This window comes from Vidua chalybeata, chromosome 27 (genome assembly GCF_026979565.1).
Source record: "Vidua chalybeata isolate OUT-0048 chromosome 27, bVidCha1 merged haplotype, whole genome shotgun sequence".
In the NCBI taxonomy this organism is placed as follows: Eukaryota; Metazoa; Chordata; class Aves; order Passeriformes; family Viduidae; genus Vidua; species Vidua chalybeata.
The window spans coordinates 628,104-646,691 of record NC_071556.1 but is presented as its reverse complement, the minus strand read 5'-3'; the positions used below and the strand labels follow the sequence as shown (position 1 = coordinate 646,691).

At 51.9% G+C, this 18,588-nt stretch overlaps 1 protein-coding gene across 1 annotated transcript; it reads left to right on the top strand.

Annotated features, from left to right (window-relative positions):
- Positions 1–762: 762 nt before the first annotated feature.
- On the top strand, positions 763–9,941 carry ANGPTL4 (angiopoietin like 4). The gene is made up of 7 exons (XM_053966187.1): positions 763–1,785; positions 2,070–2,180; positions 2,670–2,796; positions 6,971–7,084; positions 7,160–7,255; positions 7,556–7,831; positions 8,402–9,941. Exons 1-7 carry the CDS (start codon positions 1,000–1,002, stop codon positions 8,581–8,583), a joined length of 1,692 nt encoding a protein of 563 aa, XP_053822162.1. The 5' UTR covers positions 763–999; the 3' UTR covers positions 8,584–9,941.
- Positions 9,942–18,588: the final 8,647 nt, after the last annotated feature.

Below are 18,588 nucleotides of genomic sequence, written 5' to 3'. Positions count from 1 at the left end.
TCCCGGGGCCATACCTGAACTGCAGGGCTCTGAGCAGCAGCGGTGGGATGGAGGCAGAACTGCTGAGGGTTTGAGTGGAGGAGCTCGGCCCAGGAACCAGGGGGCTGCAGCCCCGGCCCAGGGGGCTCATGTCGGCCAGACCCAGGAGCGGTGGGAAGCAGGGATTTGGCTCCAAAATCCAGAGTGGGAAGAGAGGCAGTTCCCTGCTCGAGGCTGCGTGGTGCAGAGCAGGGATGGAGTGCCGGGGCAGCAGGAGGAAGCGCCCCGTGGGGAGGGAGCAGAAGGGCTCCATCTGCTCCAATCCGAACAGAGCCGGCAGCAGCTCCATCGCGGTGTGTGAATTCCTTCACGGAGACAAAACACAGAGAACTGAAAATCCCTTTAAGCCGGCAGAAAAAGGCAGAACAAGAAGGAAGAGCCAGAAACCAGGGTCCAAAACATTGACAAACAAAATAAGATGCGCATTTTTCACAGAGGGGTGATTGAAACCTGTGGGGGGAGGGTAGTGAGAGATGGATCTATCCATCCTTGTTGCTCTTGGAGACCAGGAACGTTAAGAGGAGTGAACATTCTGCTTCCCTCAGGTGTACAGAGGAGCTGCCCCTAAGCATGCACCCTCCCCAGGGCTGGCAGCACCCACCTATGCCAGGCCAGGACCCCCAGCAGAGCTCTGTGCCACCGGGTCATCCCGCCCCGGGGCCAGCGCGTCCCAGAGGGGCGCGGCCTCGGAAGGCGACACGGGTGCATCCACGGGAGTGGGGGACCAAGCATCATGGCTTGGTGCAGATCAGGGTCCCCAGTGCTGGATGAGGGGCAGGACAGTCAGCAGGGATGGGATAGGGATGGCATGGAAACAGGGATGGGAACGGGTATGGGCATGGGGATGGAGATGGGAACAGGGATAGGAAAGGGGAAAGGCATAGGGTAGGGACTGGAACGGGGATAGGGACCCTTAGGGATAGGAAAGCAGATGGGAATGCGGTCAGGAATGGGGATGGAATGAGGAGGGGAATGGGGACGGGAATGGGGACGGAGATGAGTACTGGTGCAGGCATGGCTCAGCGACAGGGACCAAAGCTGCCCCGGCTGGGGGCAGACAGGACTGGGAGCGGGCGGCGGATACGGGGCCCGAGCCACGGCCGACGGGGAGGGCGAACAAAGCGGCGGGGCCGGGTGGGCGGGGAGAGGCCGGTGCGGGGACCTCCCCGCCACGGGGGCATAAAAGCAGGGCGGCGGCGGCGGCACCGGCAGCGGAGCGGGGCGGGTACGATGCAGCTCGGCGGTGCAGCGCTGCTGCTGTGCGCGGCGGGTCTGGCCGCGGCCCCCGCGCCCGCACCGGGAGTCGGGGCCGAGCGGCGGGCGGCGGCGGGAGCTGGGCGGGAGCGGCGGGTGCAGTTCGCCTCCTGGGACGAGGTGAACGTGCTGGCCCACGGGCTGCTGCAGCTGGGGCACGGCCTGAAGGAGCACGTGGAGCGCACCAAGGGACAGCTGCGGGAGCTGGGTGGGCGGTTGAGCGCCCACAACAGCTCCCTGGGGCGGCTGCTGCGGCAGGCGCGGGAGGCGCAGGAGCGCGGCGAGCGGCTGCGGGGCAGCGTGCGGGAGCTGGAGGGCCGCGGCCAGCAACTGCTCAACCTCTCCGAGGTGCTGCGGCAGCGGCTGGAGGAGGTGGCGGCTGACAAGGACGCGATCCAGGGCCGGCTGGAGCGGCTGGAGAGCCGGGTCCGCCTGGCGCTGCAGGCGCGGCCGGCTGGGAACCAGAGCGCTCGGGATCTGGGGGCCCTGCAGGTGAGCGCGGGGGGCACCGGCATCCACCGGAGCGGGGGGGATGGAGCGGGAGAGGGAGGACCCGACAGGCCCTTGCCACTGGCACCAACGCGGGGAGCGTTGGTGGGGGGACACCGGGACCGACTGCGGGAGAGACCCGACTGTCCCGGGACATCGGGAGCAGCGGGCAGGGATCCGCGTCAGGACAGCAGAGGGGTCCGGGGGCACCGGGAGCGCCCTGCCGGGAGTCTTGCATAGTCAGAGCTCTCCGGAGCTATGGGGCTCACCTGGCTCTTTCCCTGCAGTCCCTGATGGATGCTCAGAACCTGCGGATCGAGGAGCTTTTGCAGAAAATCAAGCAGCAGCAGTACAAGCTGGACAAGCAGAACCTGCAGATTAAAAGCCTGCAGAGCAAGGTGAGCCCCTGCCCTGTGCTGCAGCCCCCAGCCTGGCCCTACATCCTGTGGATACCTTGGTGTGACAGCCCTGCTGTCCCAGCTCTGGTGGCCGTGCTGCTGCTCCCTGGCTTTGGGGACTCCACAGGGGCCACAGCTCTGGTCCCCATGCTGCAGTGTATCATCAGTACATGAGGGTAGCAACCTGCAAGCTTCCAGAGAGTTTGCATGGAGCAATAGGAGGAACTGGTGCGTGGGAACAGCCTCCCTGGGCTCTGCCTTTGCATTCATCTGCAGAATAAACTGGCTAGCATGGGTGTGAAAAACCACCAATCATTTCTGGCTTTGCCAGGACTGGCTATCTCCTGTTCTTCGAGGTTTCTAGGCAAGTTCAGCCCCAGCTCTGGCCACAGGGAGTGGCTGGTGTGTGGCTGACCTACTCCCTTGAGTAATGGGGTGGAAAACAAGCTGAGATAAAACTGTTCTGACTTGTGCAATTTTTTTTTTTAGGTCAATCTACTAATTCCCCTACACCACAACAAAACACAGCCTCCAAAGTGGAAGATAAACCTGAAGAAGAGCCTCAACCTCACCAGCCAGAGTCAGAATGGCAGTGGGGAGCCTGTACAGACACAGAGTGAGTATCTGATTGTGCTGCGCTGCTCGTCCGTGCCAGAGCAAACCTGTAGCAGTTGCAACCTTTTGGAAACAAAAAGTTCATTTGCCCTGAGCCAGGATGTGAGATTTGCTTGAAAAGCTGGAGCTTGGCAGTATGGCCAGAGTGAGGGGATCTGGAGCACAGGCAGAATCCTTGCCTTCTGGGCCAGTGTTAGTCCAGCAGGAATTTAAGGATTAAAGAAGCTTTTTGCTGCCTGTTGTTAGGCATGCAGTGGGGAGCAGACAAAGCCTGAGACCAGGTATTTGTCAAAAAGGACTGGCAGATGTGGGGTGGGTTGGGGGGGGTGGGTCTTAGCTCTTTTGAGTTAACTCTTGTTCACCTGCTCGCACTTCACCAGGCAGGTGAAGTGTCTTTGCTGTCTGTGGGAGGAGGGGAGGGTTAGGGAGCCTTGGCCTGAGAGCAGAGCTGTGTGCTTGTGTATCTCTCTCCCTTGGCTCATATTCAGAGCTTATCTCATGCATGAAATGCAAGTGTCTCAGCTCTCACTGTCCTTAGCTGAAGGTGCTGAGTTGCAGTGGATGCTCACAGCCCTGGGAAATGTGCATGGGAGCAGGCGAGTGGATGCTGCCATCTGCAACTCCTGGCTCTGCCTGGAGCATCCTCTCCCCTGGCAACAGGACTGGAGGGGCTTCTGCAGAGCAAAGGGCAGCAGAGTGGGTGTCCCCAGCTGTGCCATGTCCTGCAGCCTCCCTCCAGACAGGAATTGATGTTCCTGCAGGGTTTGCTGGCCAGGAGCAGCCAGCATTATGCTGTGTCAGCCAGATCATAATGCTGGCTCTGCCTGTGCTGCTGTCTAGGGATCTTCAGCAGGATGAGGAGGCATGGGGAATTCCTGCTCAGGCCCTGGCCTAGCACAGATGGTTATGGGAAAACACATGATAATTTGTCTGTGGAGCCTGGAGCTGTCACTGGTGTGTCTGAAAGCTGGATGGGCAGAACAAAGGGTTTGTCCACATGGACAAGAAGACAGGTGGAATGTCGTGCTTCAGAGTCTTCCTGGGGTGCAGCTCAGTGGGGCTGTGCAGGGTCAACCTTACTCAGAGCAGCACTTCTGAGCCAGAAAACTCTCTCAGAACTTTCCTCTCCTGTTTTTTTCCAAGTTCTGCTTTGTGACTTGTCTGCAATAATGTGTCATAGAACAGTTTGGGTGGAAAGGGACCTTTAGAGGTTATCTAGTATAACCCTTGATTCCACTCTTGGGTTATGCTAGGAGATGGGCTGGGACCTTTGCTACTTGCTGATGCAGATGTAGGATGTTCTGGCTGATGCTGACTACAGAAATGTTTGTGATGCATAGTGGAAGAGGCAGCAAGAGCTACAGCCCCCACGGATGCTGTGTCAGCTCAGCACCTTCCAGTGCTGCTCTGTCCCTGATGGAAAGACCCTGGACATACCAATTCTGTCCCACCAGCTGTGAGCTTCTCCTTGTCTTGCCTAATCCTTGATGTTGGTTATCACTGACAGAAAACAAATTGGCTTCCTTTCATTACCAAGTCAAGTGAGTTTTCTGGCAAATCTTAAAGCAGGCAGGCTGGCCCTGTGCCCTCTGCCCAGGGAGGCTTGTGGCTGCTTTCAGAGCAGGGGAGTGCTGGGGAGGCTTGTGCCGGCGGCTCCCGGGCTATTGTCAGGCAGAGCCTGGTGCCGGCGTGGCCCTGGGGAGCGACAATGAACTCCAGCAGCAGCCCTTGCAGAAAGACCCTTTTATTTGCATCCAGTGAACACAAGTTTTTTCAGGGCAGAACTGGCATGGGGCCAAGCATGTGAAAGTTGAAGGCTCAAAGCTGCCTGGAGAGTGAGAGGTTTAATAGCTTGCAGAAAGAGGATCACGTCTTTGGGCAGAGCCTGTGCTTGCTGGCAGCCAGCCGAGTAGGGGAAAGGTAGAGCCGTGCTCATGCTCTCCCTGTGGCACTGAGACTCCAAAATAATGGGGCTGGGTTGGGGCAGGAGAGAGGGAGGCAATGCAGGCAGCTCTAGGCATGCCCTGCCATCCCTGAGGATGGGTGTTTATACCAGGTTAGTGACCTCCCTGTGTCATGGCTGGAAATCCTGTTGGGTGAACACAAAGCCTAAGGCAGGTACAGCCTTGTGTTGCTTGACTAAATAAAGGGGGAGGGAAAAGGAAACACAGGAGCAGTCAGGAGGGCTTGTTCTGCTGGTGCCATTTGGACATGCAACATGAACTGGAACTAACAAGCAGGTTCCTCAAACAGAAAGATTGAGCAGAGGCTGTTCAAGCAGCTGCATCTCGTTCAGCTGCTGGAGAGTCCCTGTGGCACCTGGGGAACAGAAATGAGAGGCAGGGCTAGAGTTGACTTGTGCATGCTGGAACCACGTAAACATCTGCCTGGCACCGATGCTGGGAGAGGAGGTGAGAGCTTGGCAAGCTCAGCACCTTCCTCCTGTGGCAATGTGAGCAGGGGCCTCTAGCCGTAGTGTTGCTTCCTCTGAGCCTGGTTTGCTCCCCTGCCTGCATTTATCCAGAATAGTGGGGACATTCAGGATGCACTCAGCCCCTGCATTGCTGGGGGGCTCTGTGTGGTTTTGATCCTTGATGCACAATGCCCTCAATCCCTGTGTCGTGGGTTTCAGGGTAGGTCTGGGGCGCAGCTTGTCCTGTGGTGCACTGATGGTGGCACCAGTCCTGCCCTGGCATTGCCCTGGGGGTGTGAAGAATGGGATCACCAGCTGTGCTGGCTGTGGGAGAGAGGCTGCCCCTGCCGAGGAAGGGAAATTTTGTGGGAGGAGGGGAAGGCAAAGAGAGGAATATTTTGGAAATGGGTGAAAGGTGATGGCAGATGTCATATTTCTGTCCCCTGGGACCCCCCGACCTTTCCTCTAATTGGGGCTCTGCTCTTCACCCAATGCAGCGTCAAGACTCCCCAGCACCCAGTGAAGATGGAACAGGGTGATGTTCTGCAAGGGCTGCTTTTACTCTTGGCAGCTCAAAGGCCCTTCTTTTCCCTCTCCATCTGCCCCCAGGAAGCCCCTGGCTGTTGGAGGAAGCCCTTCTCCCTGCTCTCCCTGCTGCTGCTCTGGATCATGGTGTCAGCCCTGACCCTGGGGCAACTACTGTGAGGGGACCCCCATGGCCAGCACCCCAGCACAGCCCAAGGCTTGTCTTGAGATTGTCTCAGGGTCATGCTGGCAGCAGCTGTGAGCCAGGGTAGCCAAAGCTACAACCCATCTGCCCTGGCCTTGGGAGAACAGGGCCCCTTTGTCTGGGGGTGACTGAGGCACCTGTCCCTGCTGACAAAGAGCCCCTTGACTGTGGAGCACCCTGGGGCTGAAGTCCCTGCACATCCTCCTGTAGCCTTTTGACTTGGGTGTTGTAACAAGTTTCCCCTGCTTCATGTCTCCCAAGTGCTGTGGGTAGTGGTTCCTGGATGGACTTTTATCAGAGCTGTTGAAATGGTGCTTTGCTGGCAGCTCTGGGCAAAGTCCCTGCAAGGCAAAAGGAGCAGTGGGAGCCCCTGGGGGTGGAGGGGGATGAAGCAGGGTGTGGCTTCACCCTGGGCAATCCACTCCTGCAATGAGCTGGGGCTCCCAGAGTCCACCCCGCACTCCTTGCCTCAGTCAGTGTATCTTGGAAAAAGGGTTGCCCCAGCCTGGCACTGTGCCTGCTGGTAGCAGGTTGCCCAGCAGGGACCACCACAGTTGCTCAGCCACCTTCCTGATGTCAGGACTTTGTCTTTCTCTCTGCCTCTGAGGCCCCTTGACCCTGCTTCAGCCTCGTGTGGGATGGGGATGCTTGGCCCTGGCATTGCCCCACCCCAAATGGGCCACTCCTGTCTGTGGGAGTAGAGGGACCTGGGAACTCCTCTGTCCCTCCTCGATGGGGAGCCCTGCTCTCCAGCTGAGGTCACGCCAGCCTGGCCCAAAGCCTGGCTTTTGCCTTGGATGAAAGCCCAAGGAGCTCTGTTTGAATAAAAGGGAAGATGTGGGGTCACAGTGCTTAAAGATGCTGAAGTCAGGGGCCGTTGTCCTCACCATGTGTCCAGAGCTGCAGCCACTGCTGTGCACAGCTGACCGGGCTTGTGGCCAGGGCTGCAAGTGCCAGGGCCATGGTAGGAGCAACCTGCTGAGGAAGTGGGGCTTGTGGCCATCTCCTCAACTGCTGTTTCCTCCCCTGCAGAGCTCCCAGAGGGTTGCCACCAGCTCTTCCTGGCTGGGCAGCAGAGTAGTGGCATTTTCCAGGTACAGCCCACAGGATCTCAGCCCTTCAAAGTCTACTGCGACATGACCGCAGGTAAAGCCGTGCAGCATTTGGCAGGGTGGTCTGGTAAATGATAACCCCAAGTGACTGTGGTTTCCCTTCCCACAGAGGGTGGCTGGACAGTGATCCAGAGGCGCATGGATGGCTCTGTGGACTTTGACCAGCTGTGGGATGCCTACAAGAATGGCTTTGGAGACCTTCATGGTAGGTGGACAATAGTGTCTATGTTCTCACTGTGGGATAAGGGAAGCTTAGCAAAAGTTATTCCCCTTGCTGGCCTCTGGAGCTCTCTGTGCTGGAGCACAGATGTGGGCTGAAGGGGTGAGTGGGACACTGCTTGCAGAGCAGGGGTCCTTGATCTTCCTGATGTGTCCTGCAGGTGCCAGACAGTGATTCAAATGCTGCAGCATCCTAGGTTGTCCCTGTTTGTCTCTGGAGCTTGCTTGCATCTCTGCTTTTCATGGCATGTTTGTGTCCTGCAGCCAGTCGTGATTCTTATTTCAGGTGACTTCTGGCTGGGCCTGGAGAAGATACATCACCTTGTCCAAGAGGGAAAATACAATCTCCTGATTGAACTGGAAGACTGGGAGGGGAATTCCCAGGTGGTTCACTTTGTCTTCAGTCTTGGTGGTGAGAGCACAGCCTACAAACTCAACCTGCTGGGACCTCTGTCTGGAGAGCTGGAAAATGCCATTGGGGAATTCAGGCAGCTGCCCTTCTCCACTCGGGATCGTGACCATGACCTTAAAGCTGACACAAACTGTGCCAAACACCTCTCAGGTCAGTCTGAGGTCTTCTATTCTATGTGCACTTCCCTTTCAGCCCTCCAGCCTTTCAGCCCTTTCAGTCTGGTGGTGGTCCAGTGGGACCCAGACCCTGTGGCACTAGACCCCTTTGCTGTTGAGCTGGTCTTGTCCTCTACTTCCCTGGGACAGTTGCTTCTTTGGGAAGAACTGTGCAGGGAACCAAGAGGGAAGCTGAAGCTGAGGGAGGGTTCATGATTCAGGTCTTCGCCCAAGCACTTGTACTCATAACAGCTTTGCTGTCTACCACTTTGCTTGGAACCTTTTCAAGCAGAGCAGAGGCCTCCCTTGCCCTGGCTGCTGAAGGGTTGGAGGGCGTTTTTCACACAAGGAGCAGCAGTCTGGGTTTGCAGATGCAGCCTGAAGTCGTGTCAGATCTGTGAAAGGCTCCCCAGTGCATGGGACTCCTTGGCTGTACATGAGGTGGTCTTGTAAGATCCTGAAGCTCTGGAAAAGTGGGGGAAATAGGTTCAATGCAGCCGATGCCCCTAGGTTTTTCTGTCTGGAATTTCTCTGAGTTAAAATTGTCCCTTCATTGCCCTTGTAGGTGGCTGGTGGTTCAGCACCTGTGGCCATGCCAACCTCAACGGGAAGTACTTCCGCTCCATCCCCCGGCAGAGGCATGAGCGCAAGCAGGGCATCTTCTGGAAGACATGGAAGGGCAGGTACTACCCCTTGAAGTCAACCATCATGAAAATCCAACCTGCAGCACTGGGAACAGAGCCCTAAAGTTCATACTTGAGACTTTCTCTGTGGAGCATGGACCTGAGCTCCATCACTCAGTGTTTACAGAAAACAACCTCCCCTTCCTTGGTTAGAAGCCCTTTAGAGGCACAACATTGTTCCTCACCAAAAGTAAAACAGCTCCATGTTGCCAAAACCCCCGAATGGGAGCTCCCAAATCTGAAGAGGAGCCCCAGGAGGGAGAACCACCTCCAGAGCATGCACAGGGGTCTTCTGACCTGCCACGTGCTGCTGTGGGAAGTTCAAATTTTCCGGTGCTTTCTATCATGTCTTAACATTTCTGTACTTTGTTGATGAGCTGGGCCTGGGGCAGGTGGGGCATGTGAAGTGTCTCACTGCTCTGGATCACAGCACTGGGTATGGAGTCTTGCTATGTCCTGTCTTTCACTGTTGTTCCCAAATGATGTCACAGGTACCATCCTGTGAGAGCCCCTGGGGCCTCCTTCCCGTGCGGGGGCTGGGGGCAGTGAGCCTCAGGCAGCTCCATCTATGCAGCCCCTGCCTCCTGAGGTACAGGGCTTGCTGGGAAGGCTAAGGGTGACCTGTGCAGAAGGGGGACCTCAGGCTCACTTGCCTTCCCTTTGAAGACCTGTATTTCTGGCTGTGCTGGAATTTGCTGGGAGCTGGGAAATCTGCTTCCAGCTCTAGGGTTGTTGGGTGAGATCCTGTAGCTGGTTGCCTGAGGGGCCAGGTCCTGGGGAGCTCTGCCTGCCACCTGCCACTGCTGCTGGGGTTGGGTAGGACAAGCAGTGGGACAGCACAGATCCAGAGCAGTGTGTCCCTGGGTGGGACCAGCCTTGCTGTCACTGTCAGCCCCCCAGAAGTAGGGGCTGCCTTCTTCCACCAGACACCTCATGCTTCGCAGAGTGACTGGACCTGTCCTGCATGTGTGTCCCAGTACTACAAGGCCAGGGGACAGCAGGGTTTCTCTGCAAGAGCCACACTTCATCAGGTGTGTCCCACGATGTATGGCATCACCTCTGCCTTTGGGGTGGGTGTCTGGGGAGAGGTGGTCAAAACAAGTCCCTGAAAACTTACAGGCCAAGCTGCAGTCTTGGGGCTTCCCAAGCATCCTGCCCTATTGAAGTCATATTGACTACTGTGCTAGAGCTCCTAGCTGCTAAATACTGTACATAGTTGTTTCTAGGATGTTGGACTCATTGATGAATTCTCTGTTTCAATTTGTTTTCATATTTAAATGCAGTGTTAATAACAATGTGGTGTAATTTATAAATGTTGATGCTGAAAAGGAAAGCAAGTGTAGTTTGTGTATTTTAAACATTTTTTGTACTAAAATATCTTTTCTGAAGATGTCTTTTAATAAAAACAAGCCTTTAAGTGTCCTGCTTGGGTTATTTTCCTGATGGTTTACCTGTGGCAGGTGTGTGGGAGCATTGTGATGGCTCTGCATTTGAAAACTTCCTTTGTTGGAATTGTGACCGGAGCACTCTGCTCCCTTCTGGCCTCCACGTTCAGCTGTAGCCTTATGGAGCTCTGAGATAAATTGCTGCTACAGGGCCCAGCAGCAGGTTTTAATCTGCTTGAAGTTTATGGGCTCCTAAATTTCTTTTCTTCCTGGAAATTAGACTGTGGGGCAGCATCTTTGAAAGTGCTGTGTTGGGTTTTCTTATTCCCTGGTGGCAGACCTTTGAGTGAAGGGGCTATTCCTTGAAGGTGGCTGGAAAAGCCCGTGCTAACTCTTTGAAAATGAGCAGAGGATGAAGTCTGGATAATCCAGACCCAACAAAGTCAGCTGATCAGGGAAAGCCCCACTAAATAGCATCCTTTTAACTGCTCATAACACATGTGTGTAGTCATCTCTAAAACCACTTATTGTAACTTTTGTGGGGTGATTGTAGATGTAGGAATGAAATGAGCTGGGGCTGGAGTAGGGGTCTTTAAGGTAATGAGGGTAAATTCCAGCAGTATTCCCAATCCAATCTATATTTTTTTTCTCCAGCTCCAATATACTAGAGCTGGAGAACATCATAGGTGCTTCTCTGGCTGGTCAAGGAAGGAAGAGGAAAAACTGCTTGTTGCAGGAAGAAGAGATGAGACTGGTCTAGTTCCCCTGAGCAGCTCTATAAATACCTAATGTACCTAAATGTGGCCCCAGCTCCCACATCTGTCCTGTTTCCCTGGGGGAGATTCCAGGGTTAATGATAGCTCCAAGCACAAGTGTGCAATCAGCCCATTATACCCAACTCTGTGCTCACTCCTGCATTCAGAGATGCATTTTTAATATTCTCTTTGCTTAATTCAAAACTTGCTTAATCCTTGAGTGCAGCAGCAGATACTGGCATGCATATTTTAGTCTGGATGCTAAAGTGATGAGACTGAAGTGGGATTTATACATCAAATAGAAGCTGGTGAATGAGCTCTTCTGCAATGACAGGTTTTGGGGTGTTTTTTTTGCAGACTTTGGGTTTGCTCCCCTGTGGTGCATTTGATCTACAGGAGGTGCCTGGTGGATGGTGCCAGCCAGTACCAGACACCATCCAAGGTTTGGCAAATGCCAAATGCCCTAAATCTTGCCTATCCTAGGGATCACAACTTCTGCTTTCCTGTGTGTCTCAGTCTTGCCTGTTCTGCTGCACAAGTCTCCACATTCCATCAGTTTCAGTGCCACTCATGCCCCAGAGCCATCGGTGCCACACTGGAGCATGTGGCATCCTCGGGCCCCTTCAAGCTCCCTCTGCAGAAGCCAGGTCTGGGTCTGTTTTCATCTGAAAATCCTTCACCTTTTTCATTTTTAACCACTCAACTGCAGTTCGTGGCAGCATCTCAGAGCTGCCTCAGGGCTCCCTCCAGTGACAGCCGCAGTCCCCGCACGGCGCTGCCGGAGCACAGGCATCCTCCGGGAATGCTGCTGCTCCCAAAACCAGCCGTGCTTCCTGCAGGGAACGGGACCTGCTGTGCCACCCGGGACTTCAAGACCCCCCCCCCCCCAGCAAAACCCCAGTGAGGGCTGGTGTAAGGGCTGCTTCTGAAGGTGGGGATGATGTAAGACCAGAGGCTGCGGGGTCAGGACATGGTGGGATGGGGTTTTGGGGCCAGCAGCACTGTGGGATAGGCTGGGGCTGTGCTCCAATGGGCCGCATGGAGCTGGTGTGCCCCTCAGTGCCGAGCTCGGAGCCGTCAGTAGAAGCAGATTGACCTGGGACTCTCACAGAGTGTCATTAGATCAAGATGAAGTTGTGCATCAGGCACCAACATTTCAAAACAGTGTCTGTGGCCCCAAGAAATGAGGATAGGCTCAGCCTGCTGCACAGAGCTCCCTCTGAACAGTAACGACAGCCATTGAGAGACATGACAGCAGAGCCTCAAGCTCTTTTTCATTCTTTAGTGGAAACCAAGTCGTTCTTTGGCAAAAGTGGAAGGTGTTTGTGTGTACACACAGCTGCACCAGCTTGGATGGGCAGGCTGAACCCCTGTAGTAAGTGAGTAAGCCAGAGTGAGTAAGCCAGAGGCATCACCTGAGCCCCCCACCACCAGTGTAGCAGCACAGCAGGGGTACAAAACAAAAAAAAAGGCAAATTGGTGTTATGAATGGGGTCCCATAGGTCCAATTTCATAAATCATAAGATTGAAATTTAGCAGCAATTTTAAATTGGGGTATAAAATAATAATAATACAATCAAATATAATGAAGTGATTACAAAGAGTTATTTGGCAATGGTTTGGATAAAGCATAAAAGTGAAACCGATTGGGGTACGGGGAGGGGTTCTCACATTGCCACCTGTACAAAGGGCAGAAGAATCCAAGCACAACTTTTATACTGTATGCTGATACATATTCATCAATAGTTCCCATAAATCTCCTCCCATTTTCAATTCTTGAAATCTACGTCACTCTACTGCATGGCGCATGCTCCCATTGTTGCTATGGGGTCTTCTGGTCTCTTTGGGAGTCTTCTTGGAGGAAGGCCGAAGGTCTTCCTCGCTGTCCTCTGAATGACCTGGCAGGTTGCGCATGCACATGGAGCTTGATGCATTTTGTTCCAATTGAGCCTTATTATTCATAGATAAGACCACTGTTTTAGGTTCCCTATCTGGAATAGTACCAATTTTATTCATATTCAAGGTCAATCCTTCTCTGGGAGTTGTCTTTTAACTTCAGTTGATGCCAATTTTGGTTTGGGAGTCAGTTCCTGACTTCCTCCATTCCCAATGCCAAATCCAGCTTCTGCATCCTGCTTTGCACATGTATTCTTGAAGAAACTCATCTGCTTCATAACACTAATCACATATACTTTTCCAATTATTTTCCCAAATAATGGATATAACTAAAACTTATTCAGCACAAATCATATCCATTTATCACAATGGCAAATCCCCACTGAGACCAGAAACCTGCCACACAGCCAAGGAACAGCAAACTGAAAGCAAGAGAAATGTTCCTCACCCACCAACACTCTCCAGGCACCCCCAGCCCAGCACTGAACCTCACCAGCACTAGCAAGGGTCACACTTTCAAAGTCATCCCCTGGCTCCCAGTGCCTCAGGGTGCCTGGCAGACACAAGGCTGCCAGGAGTATCCCAGGCCTCCCAGTAGCTTCAGCTCTTCTGCTGGAGCTCAGCAGCACTGAGCACAAATTGAGTTTCTTGTGGATGTGCCTGGCAGAACTTTGCACCTGCACCTTTACCAGGGACACCTCCCATGCAGAGTGTTCTGGGGTGGCTCCTTGAGGGTGCTCATGGACTCCCAGGGGTCACATTCCATTAAGAGGGTGGGAAGGGGAAATCCTGGCTCAAGCATACCAGGCAGGTGGCTGTGTCTCTAGGACACTGCAGGGGTTGGGGCTCTCAGGACAAGTTTCAGCATCTCAGGTGAACATTTTGAGCAAATTTTTATCACATTAGAAAAAGAAGCAATTGGCATAGACCTGACAGCTCTTCAAGGTGTGGACCCCAGCAGAGTTTAACAAAATATTTGTGGCTAGCAGGACCCCACTGGCTGTTGAGGAGCACAGGCAGTGCAGGTGGCTCAGTGTGCAGCTGCAGTGGGAGCTGCAGGGTGTGCTCGGGGTGCGTGGAGAGTCACGGGGTGGTGGAGCCCTCTGGAGTCACTGCAGGTGCTGCTGTGAAGGGGCTTCGGTCCCAACAGTAAAAGTCTGGGGCAGTGCCACTGGGATGCCCAGAGCGGCATTAGACCGGTCAGAAAGGGAAGTTTCTTTAATAGTTTGACGATCCAGGTGGGACCCACAAGCCACCACCTTTCACAGAATCACAGAATAATGAGGTTGGAAGAGACCTCTAAGATCATCAAGTCCAACCTATGCCCTAACACCTCAACTAGACTACAGCACCAAGTGCCACGTCCAGTCTTTTTTTAAACACATCCAGAGATGGTGATTCTACCACCTCCCTGGGAAGACAATTCCAGTGCTTTATTATTCTTTCAGTGAAAATTTTTTTCCTAATATCCAGCCTATACCTTCCCTGACCTTTGGAGTCTTCTTTCTCCAAGCACCCAAATGCTGCTACCAGGTGAGTTCACCTCCATCTTTGGAGCAGGGAGGAGCCTGAGTGTGGCTGTTCAAATTCCTTGAGCACATTCAGTATAAATACTAAGGGTGGACCTGAGCCCCTCTGTTGGGGCATCATTTTGCTCAGATTTGGTGATACTCTTGCATGGATTAGAGCCCCCTGGGAGGCACACACAGAAGGCGGTAAAGTATATTCTTTTTAGCGTGTAAAAAGGTGGTTCAAGTCCCTTTTAGTGCTTGAAAAGGCAGGACGAGAGGCATGGACAAGAAGCCGCCCTTGGCTGAGGCTGTGCAGAATAATTCCCCGCTGTGCCGGGAGCGGCAGCAGCGCGGTGGGGCTGGTGCCGTGTCCACAGCGGGCTCCAAGGGGACAGCTCTGCCTGGTGGGGCCTGTGGGTGCTCGGTGGGCTGGGCTGAGCTGGGCTCGGAGGAAAAATGCTGAGGTTGAAGCATTTTAAAAGACACAGTGGGAACCTATTAAAAATTGTGTGCTAGAAACAGTATTTAGGTTTGATGATTCCTTCAAGATATTGAAACATAAACTTTAAGGGATTTAGAGATTTTAGAGGAGCTAAGATTTTAGTTAGAGATAAGCCTTACTAGAGTTAATTAAAATAAATAAGTAGGCCTTGATGGACTTAAGAGTTAGTAGTTAACTAATAATTGATTGCTTGTCAGCACAATGTTTAGTTAGCTGGGTTTATAATGAAGAATATAGAAATTGACAAATAGCTTTCAGGAACATAAGACAATTGTGGGCCTCCTCTGTTCTGAAACCAACTGAAGACAGGGAATGGGAGTTCTACCAAGGTTCATTTGTCATATTTGCATTGAAAAAGGTAGAAAGGTCAGAATGAGGAAGACTTCATTTACTTCCTCATTTTGGGACCCCTCCCCATGAAAGGGACCACTGACCCATTTCAAGGAACAAACTACGCATGCTTAATAGCTTTTGGAATGATTAGCATACTAAGCGAGGAATGGGATGTACCAAAATGATGAATATGTATTTGTATTTTGGGTATTCAATTCTTGTGTGGATTAAAGGACTCTGTAATCATTTGAAAGGCGCAGTGTGTATTTGGGAGCTATCCCACACGCTGCCTGGCATCGCAATGAACATACACTTTCTAACTTTAAACTGTTAGAGAGTTTTTGTCCGTCACAGTTGGATATTGGTATTAGATCAATATCCATATCTCTTTAATAAATCAACATTTTAATCTAAGACTTGATTTAAAAAATCAAGCTTTTGTTCCAACTCCCAGGAGAGCCGTGTCTCTGGGGCTCAAACATCTGCTCCCTCGGGACCACTGTGCACACAGAGTCTCCTCAAAAAGGGAGATTCGGGTAGATCTGCATCCAGAGGCACCTCAGCTTCCAAAAGTGTGCTGCTTGTGTCAGTTTTCCTGGAAAACTTATATTTTTTGTGAATTCAGATTTAGTTGTAACTATTTGAATGGATTGTTGGGGTGTAAACCAGAAATACCATGGAACATGTTCTCCAGGTGTGTGTCAGCTCACACACCACTTTATTTTTTTATGTATATGAGATTCCCTGTGGACATGCACTTGCTTATAACATTGGTATTTTTGTATATTTCTAAAAGAACATTTATAAAAGCACATTTTTCTCCATATACATTTATATTAGGTGAAAGGATGATAAACATACAAGTAATGTTTGAAGACTTCCCTCAGAATAAGGAGGACTGTTGTAGCTGTTCTTGAAGATCTGCTGTGTTCTATTCATGAAGGGAGGGCATAACCTGTGGCTGGGACTAGTGGCATGTGCAAAGCAGCAGAAAATTTTCTTACACGAATATTATTTCTATTTGTCTTAGGTTGGAAATGGTGGGTGTATTCTATTCCTATTGATGAGGCGGTTATCTTCTGTTAATTGGGCAGCTTTCTTTATCTCTTCCACAACCCATCCTCCCTCAGGGAGACATCTGCTGTTAATAGGTCATTGAGTGTCACTGCATGACTGATAAAATTACACCATCCCATTGTGAGATGCTCTGTCCAGGGGGAGGAGCCAAGCATTGCAAGCTAGATATAATCAGAAATCTGAAAGACCACAGTCAGCCTTTCCCACTGGATTCCCAGATGAAGACCAGGCCCATCTACATCATCACTGGATCTTCAGAGGAAAACTACACCTTTCTACAGGATGACTGCTTCAACAGAACCACATCTGACACTCCAGGAGGACTGCAGCCACCATTTCAATTAGACTGCTACCAACACCCTGACCCACAGGGTGTCAGATCCTATTCTGACTCTGTCAGTGTTGTTTTGTATTGCTGCATTGTTTATTTTATTTTTATTTTCTTTCCTAATAAAGAACTGTTATTCCTGCTCCCATATCTTTACCTAAGAGCCCGCTTAATTTCAAAATTATAACAATTTGGAGGGAGGCTCCAAATTTTCCATTTCAGGGGAGGCTCCTGCCTTCCTTAGCAGACACCTGGCTTTTCAAACCAAGACACTATTAACTTGGGAAAACTTTCATTTTCTTTCAGGACATGGGCAAAAAGTTCTGAGCAGGAAACTGGTTCCATTGCCTAATGCTTTGTATTTCCTCTTCAGTGAAGGAAAAGATTTTTGCTACTGAAAAAAGTTATATATATACGTGTGTGTGTGTGTGTGTGTGTGTGTGTGTGTGCGCGCGCGCGCACCTGGACATACAGAAATGGCCACTGGAGTAGTAATATAGGAAGTGGGACCCACCAGAGACTGGTCACACATTCTTCAGTTCATCTGGATCCAGTTGCAGCAGGAGCACCAGCCCGTCATAAATCAGTGGTGGTAGCAGCAACAACCTTAGAGGAAAGCCACCCCCTCATCCTGGGACATCCTGCAACAGTCCATGTCCCACATGAGGTGGAGATACTGTTGGAACAGTATCCAACCCCAGCTCTCACAATAACAAATCCTCCTAACAGCAGATCCTCTTAAAAAGATGCAACACCTGGAATCTAGTGAGCCGAATGCCTCTACCTGACAATGGAGAAGCACATCTCCAGTCTGAGCAAGGGATGATGTTCCCTCACATAACCAAGATCTAGTTCATCCTGCTACCTGCAAGGACAGTGATGGTCTGGGTAGACCACCTGTGGGGATGCCAGGGACAGGTAACAGAGGAGCACTAGCACTCCTAGCAAGGAGGAGCACACAGGGAGCAGTCTTGGCTCATGCTGCACATCTGGGAAGAGGGAACTGAGTTAACAGCTATACATTTGATACTTGATATGCTTTTGGTGTTTGTCATGCAGCAGGAATGTTATGGAAAGAGCAGGGATTTTTCACATCAGCAGAGTATCCAATGGAGAAGAAATACACAGTTTGCTAGAAGCTGAACAATTCCCTACAGAAATTTCTGTAGTACCTTGTCCAGCCCACACTAGAGGTATTACAGGGGTTGGCAGAGGCAATGCCCCAGCTGATGCAGCTGTGAAGGAACAGCTAGGCAGTCTCTGGGATGATGTGGCACAGTGACACTATCTAATGGCTGTTGAGAGTGAAAGGTCCAATTTGACAGAATTTCAAACTATCTGTGAGAAGGATGGCTCAACAGAAGGAAAGAGAGGATGGGAAAAGTGGGAGGCAACTCAAAATGATGAGGGAATATGGTCAGCTGGAGAAAAACTGGTCTGCCAAAGAAATGTTTAGTAACTGTGGTCAGATGGTTTCAGGGTAAAGCCCATGGAGGGAAAATAGTGTGGGCAGCTCCAAGAACTTAGGCTGCTGCAAAATAAATTACTAATAGCTGCTCAGCTTGCCCAAAGCTCTCATGTAACAGACCAAGCTCAGAGGTAGGAGGGTTACCATGGGCCTGCTTCCCTTTCCAGTGGCTGCACAGATACTATGGACACTTCACCTCCAGCTGGGGACAAGAGTTTGCTGGTGATGGTAGATCAGGCTGCCAGGCTGGACAGGAGCCTTTCCAACATGAAGGGCTGACATGGGAGGAGTAGTAAATGCCTGGCTAAAGGAAGTTACACCTCATACTCAGGGTTCCAGAGCTTATTGATGTAAAATTGGAACCCCTGAATGCAGGGGTGATCTTACAAAGGACAAAAGTAAAAGATGAAAGGCGCTCTTCTCCTCGGGACTAAAATCTTGTTTATTTTAAGAGCCACCTTGGATCCAGGCAATGCCTCAGGAGGTAACAGAGGCTGAGGCGTCTGGTGGCGTCCAGAAGAGGAAAGAGACCGACGGTGCTGTCCAGAGGGGTTTTGAGCCCAGGGAAAAGGGGAGCGGAGCTGAGGGGCCACATCCATTGGGATACAGGTGAAGAGAGGGGAGGAGCAGACTAGGGAGAGACTACCACACCTGAGGCTAAGGGGCGAGGGGTGGGGGGGAGACCATGTGATACCAAACACCCAGTGCAGAACAACTAAATAAACTATTTAGTGCAATACAACATATTGAAACAGACAGAGGTGCTCATTTTACAGCAAATATAATCCATCAGCTGTACAAGTCTTTAGGGAGA

What these genes read in the sequence shown, in the direction of transcription:
- ANGPTL4 (XM_053966187.1), top strand. Translation starts at nt 1,000, where the DNA reads ATGAGGAGGGGAATGGGGACGGGAATGGGGACGGAGATGAGTACTGGT. An exon ending in GGAGCCTGTACAGACACAGA is followed by an intron (nt 2,797 to 6,970) that starts GTGAGTATCTGA and finishes CCTCCCCTGCAG; the next exon opens with AGCTCCCAGAGGGTTGCCAC. An exon ending in CTACTGCGACATGACCGCAG is followed by an intron (nt 7,085 to 7,159) that starts GTAAAGCCGTGC and finishes CCCTTCCCACAG; the next exon opens with AGGGTGGCTGGACAGTGATC.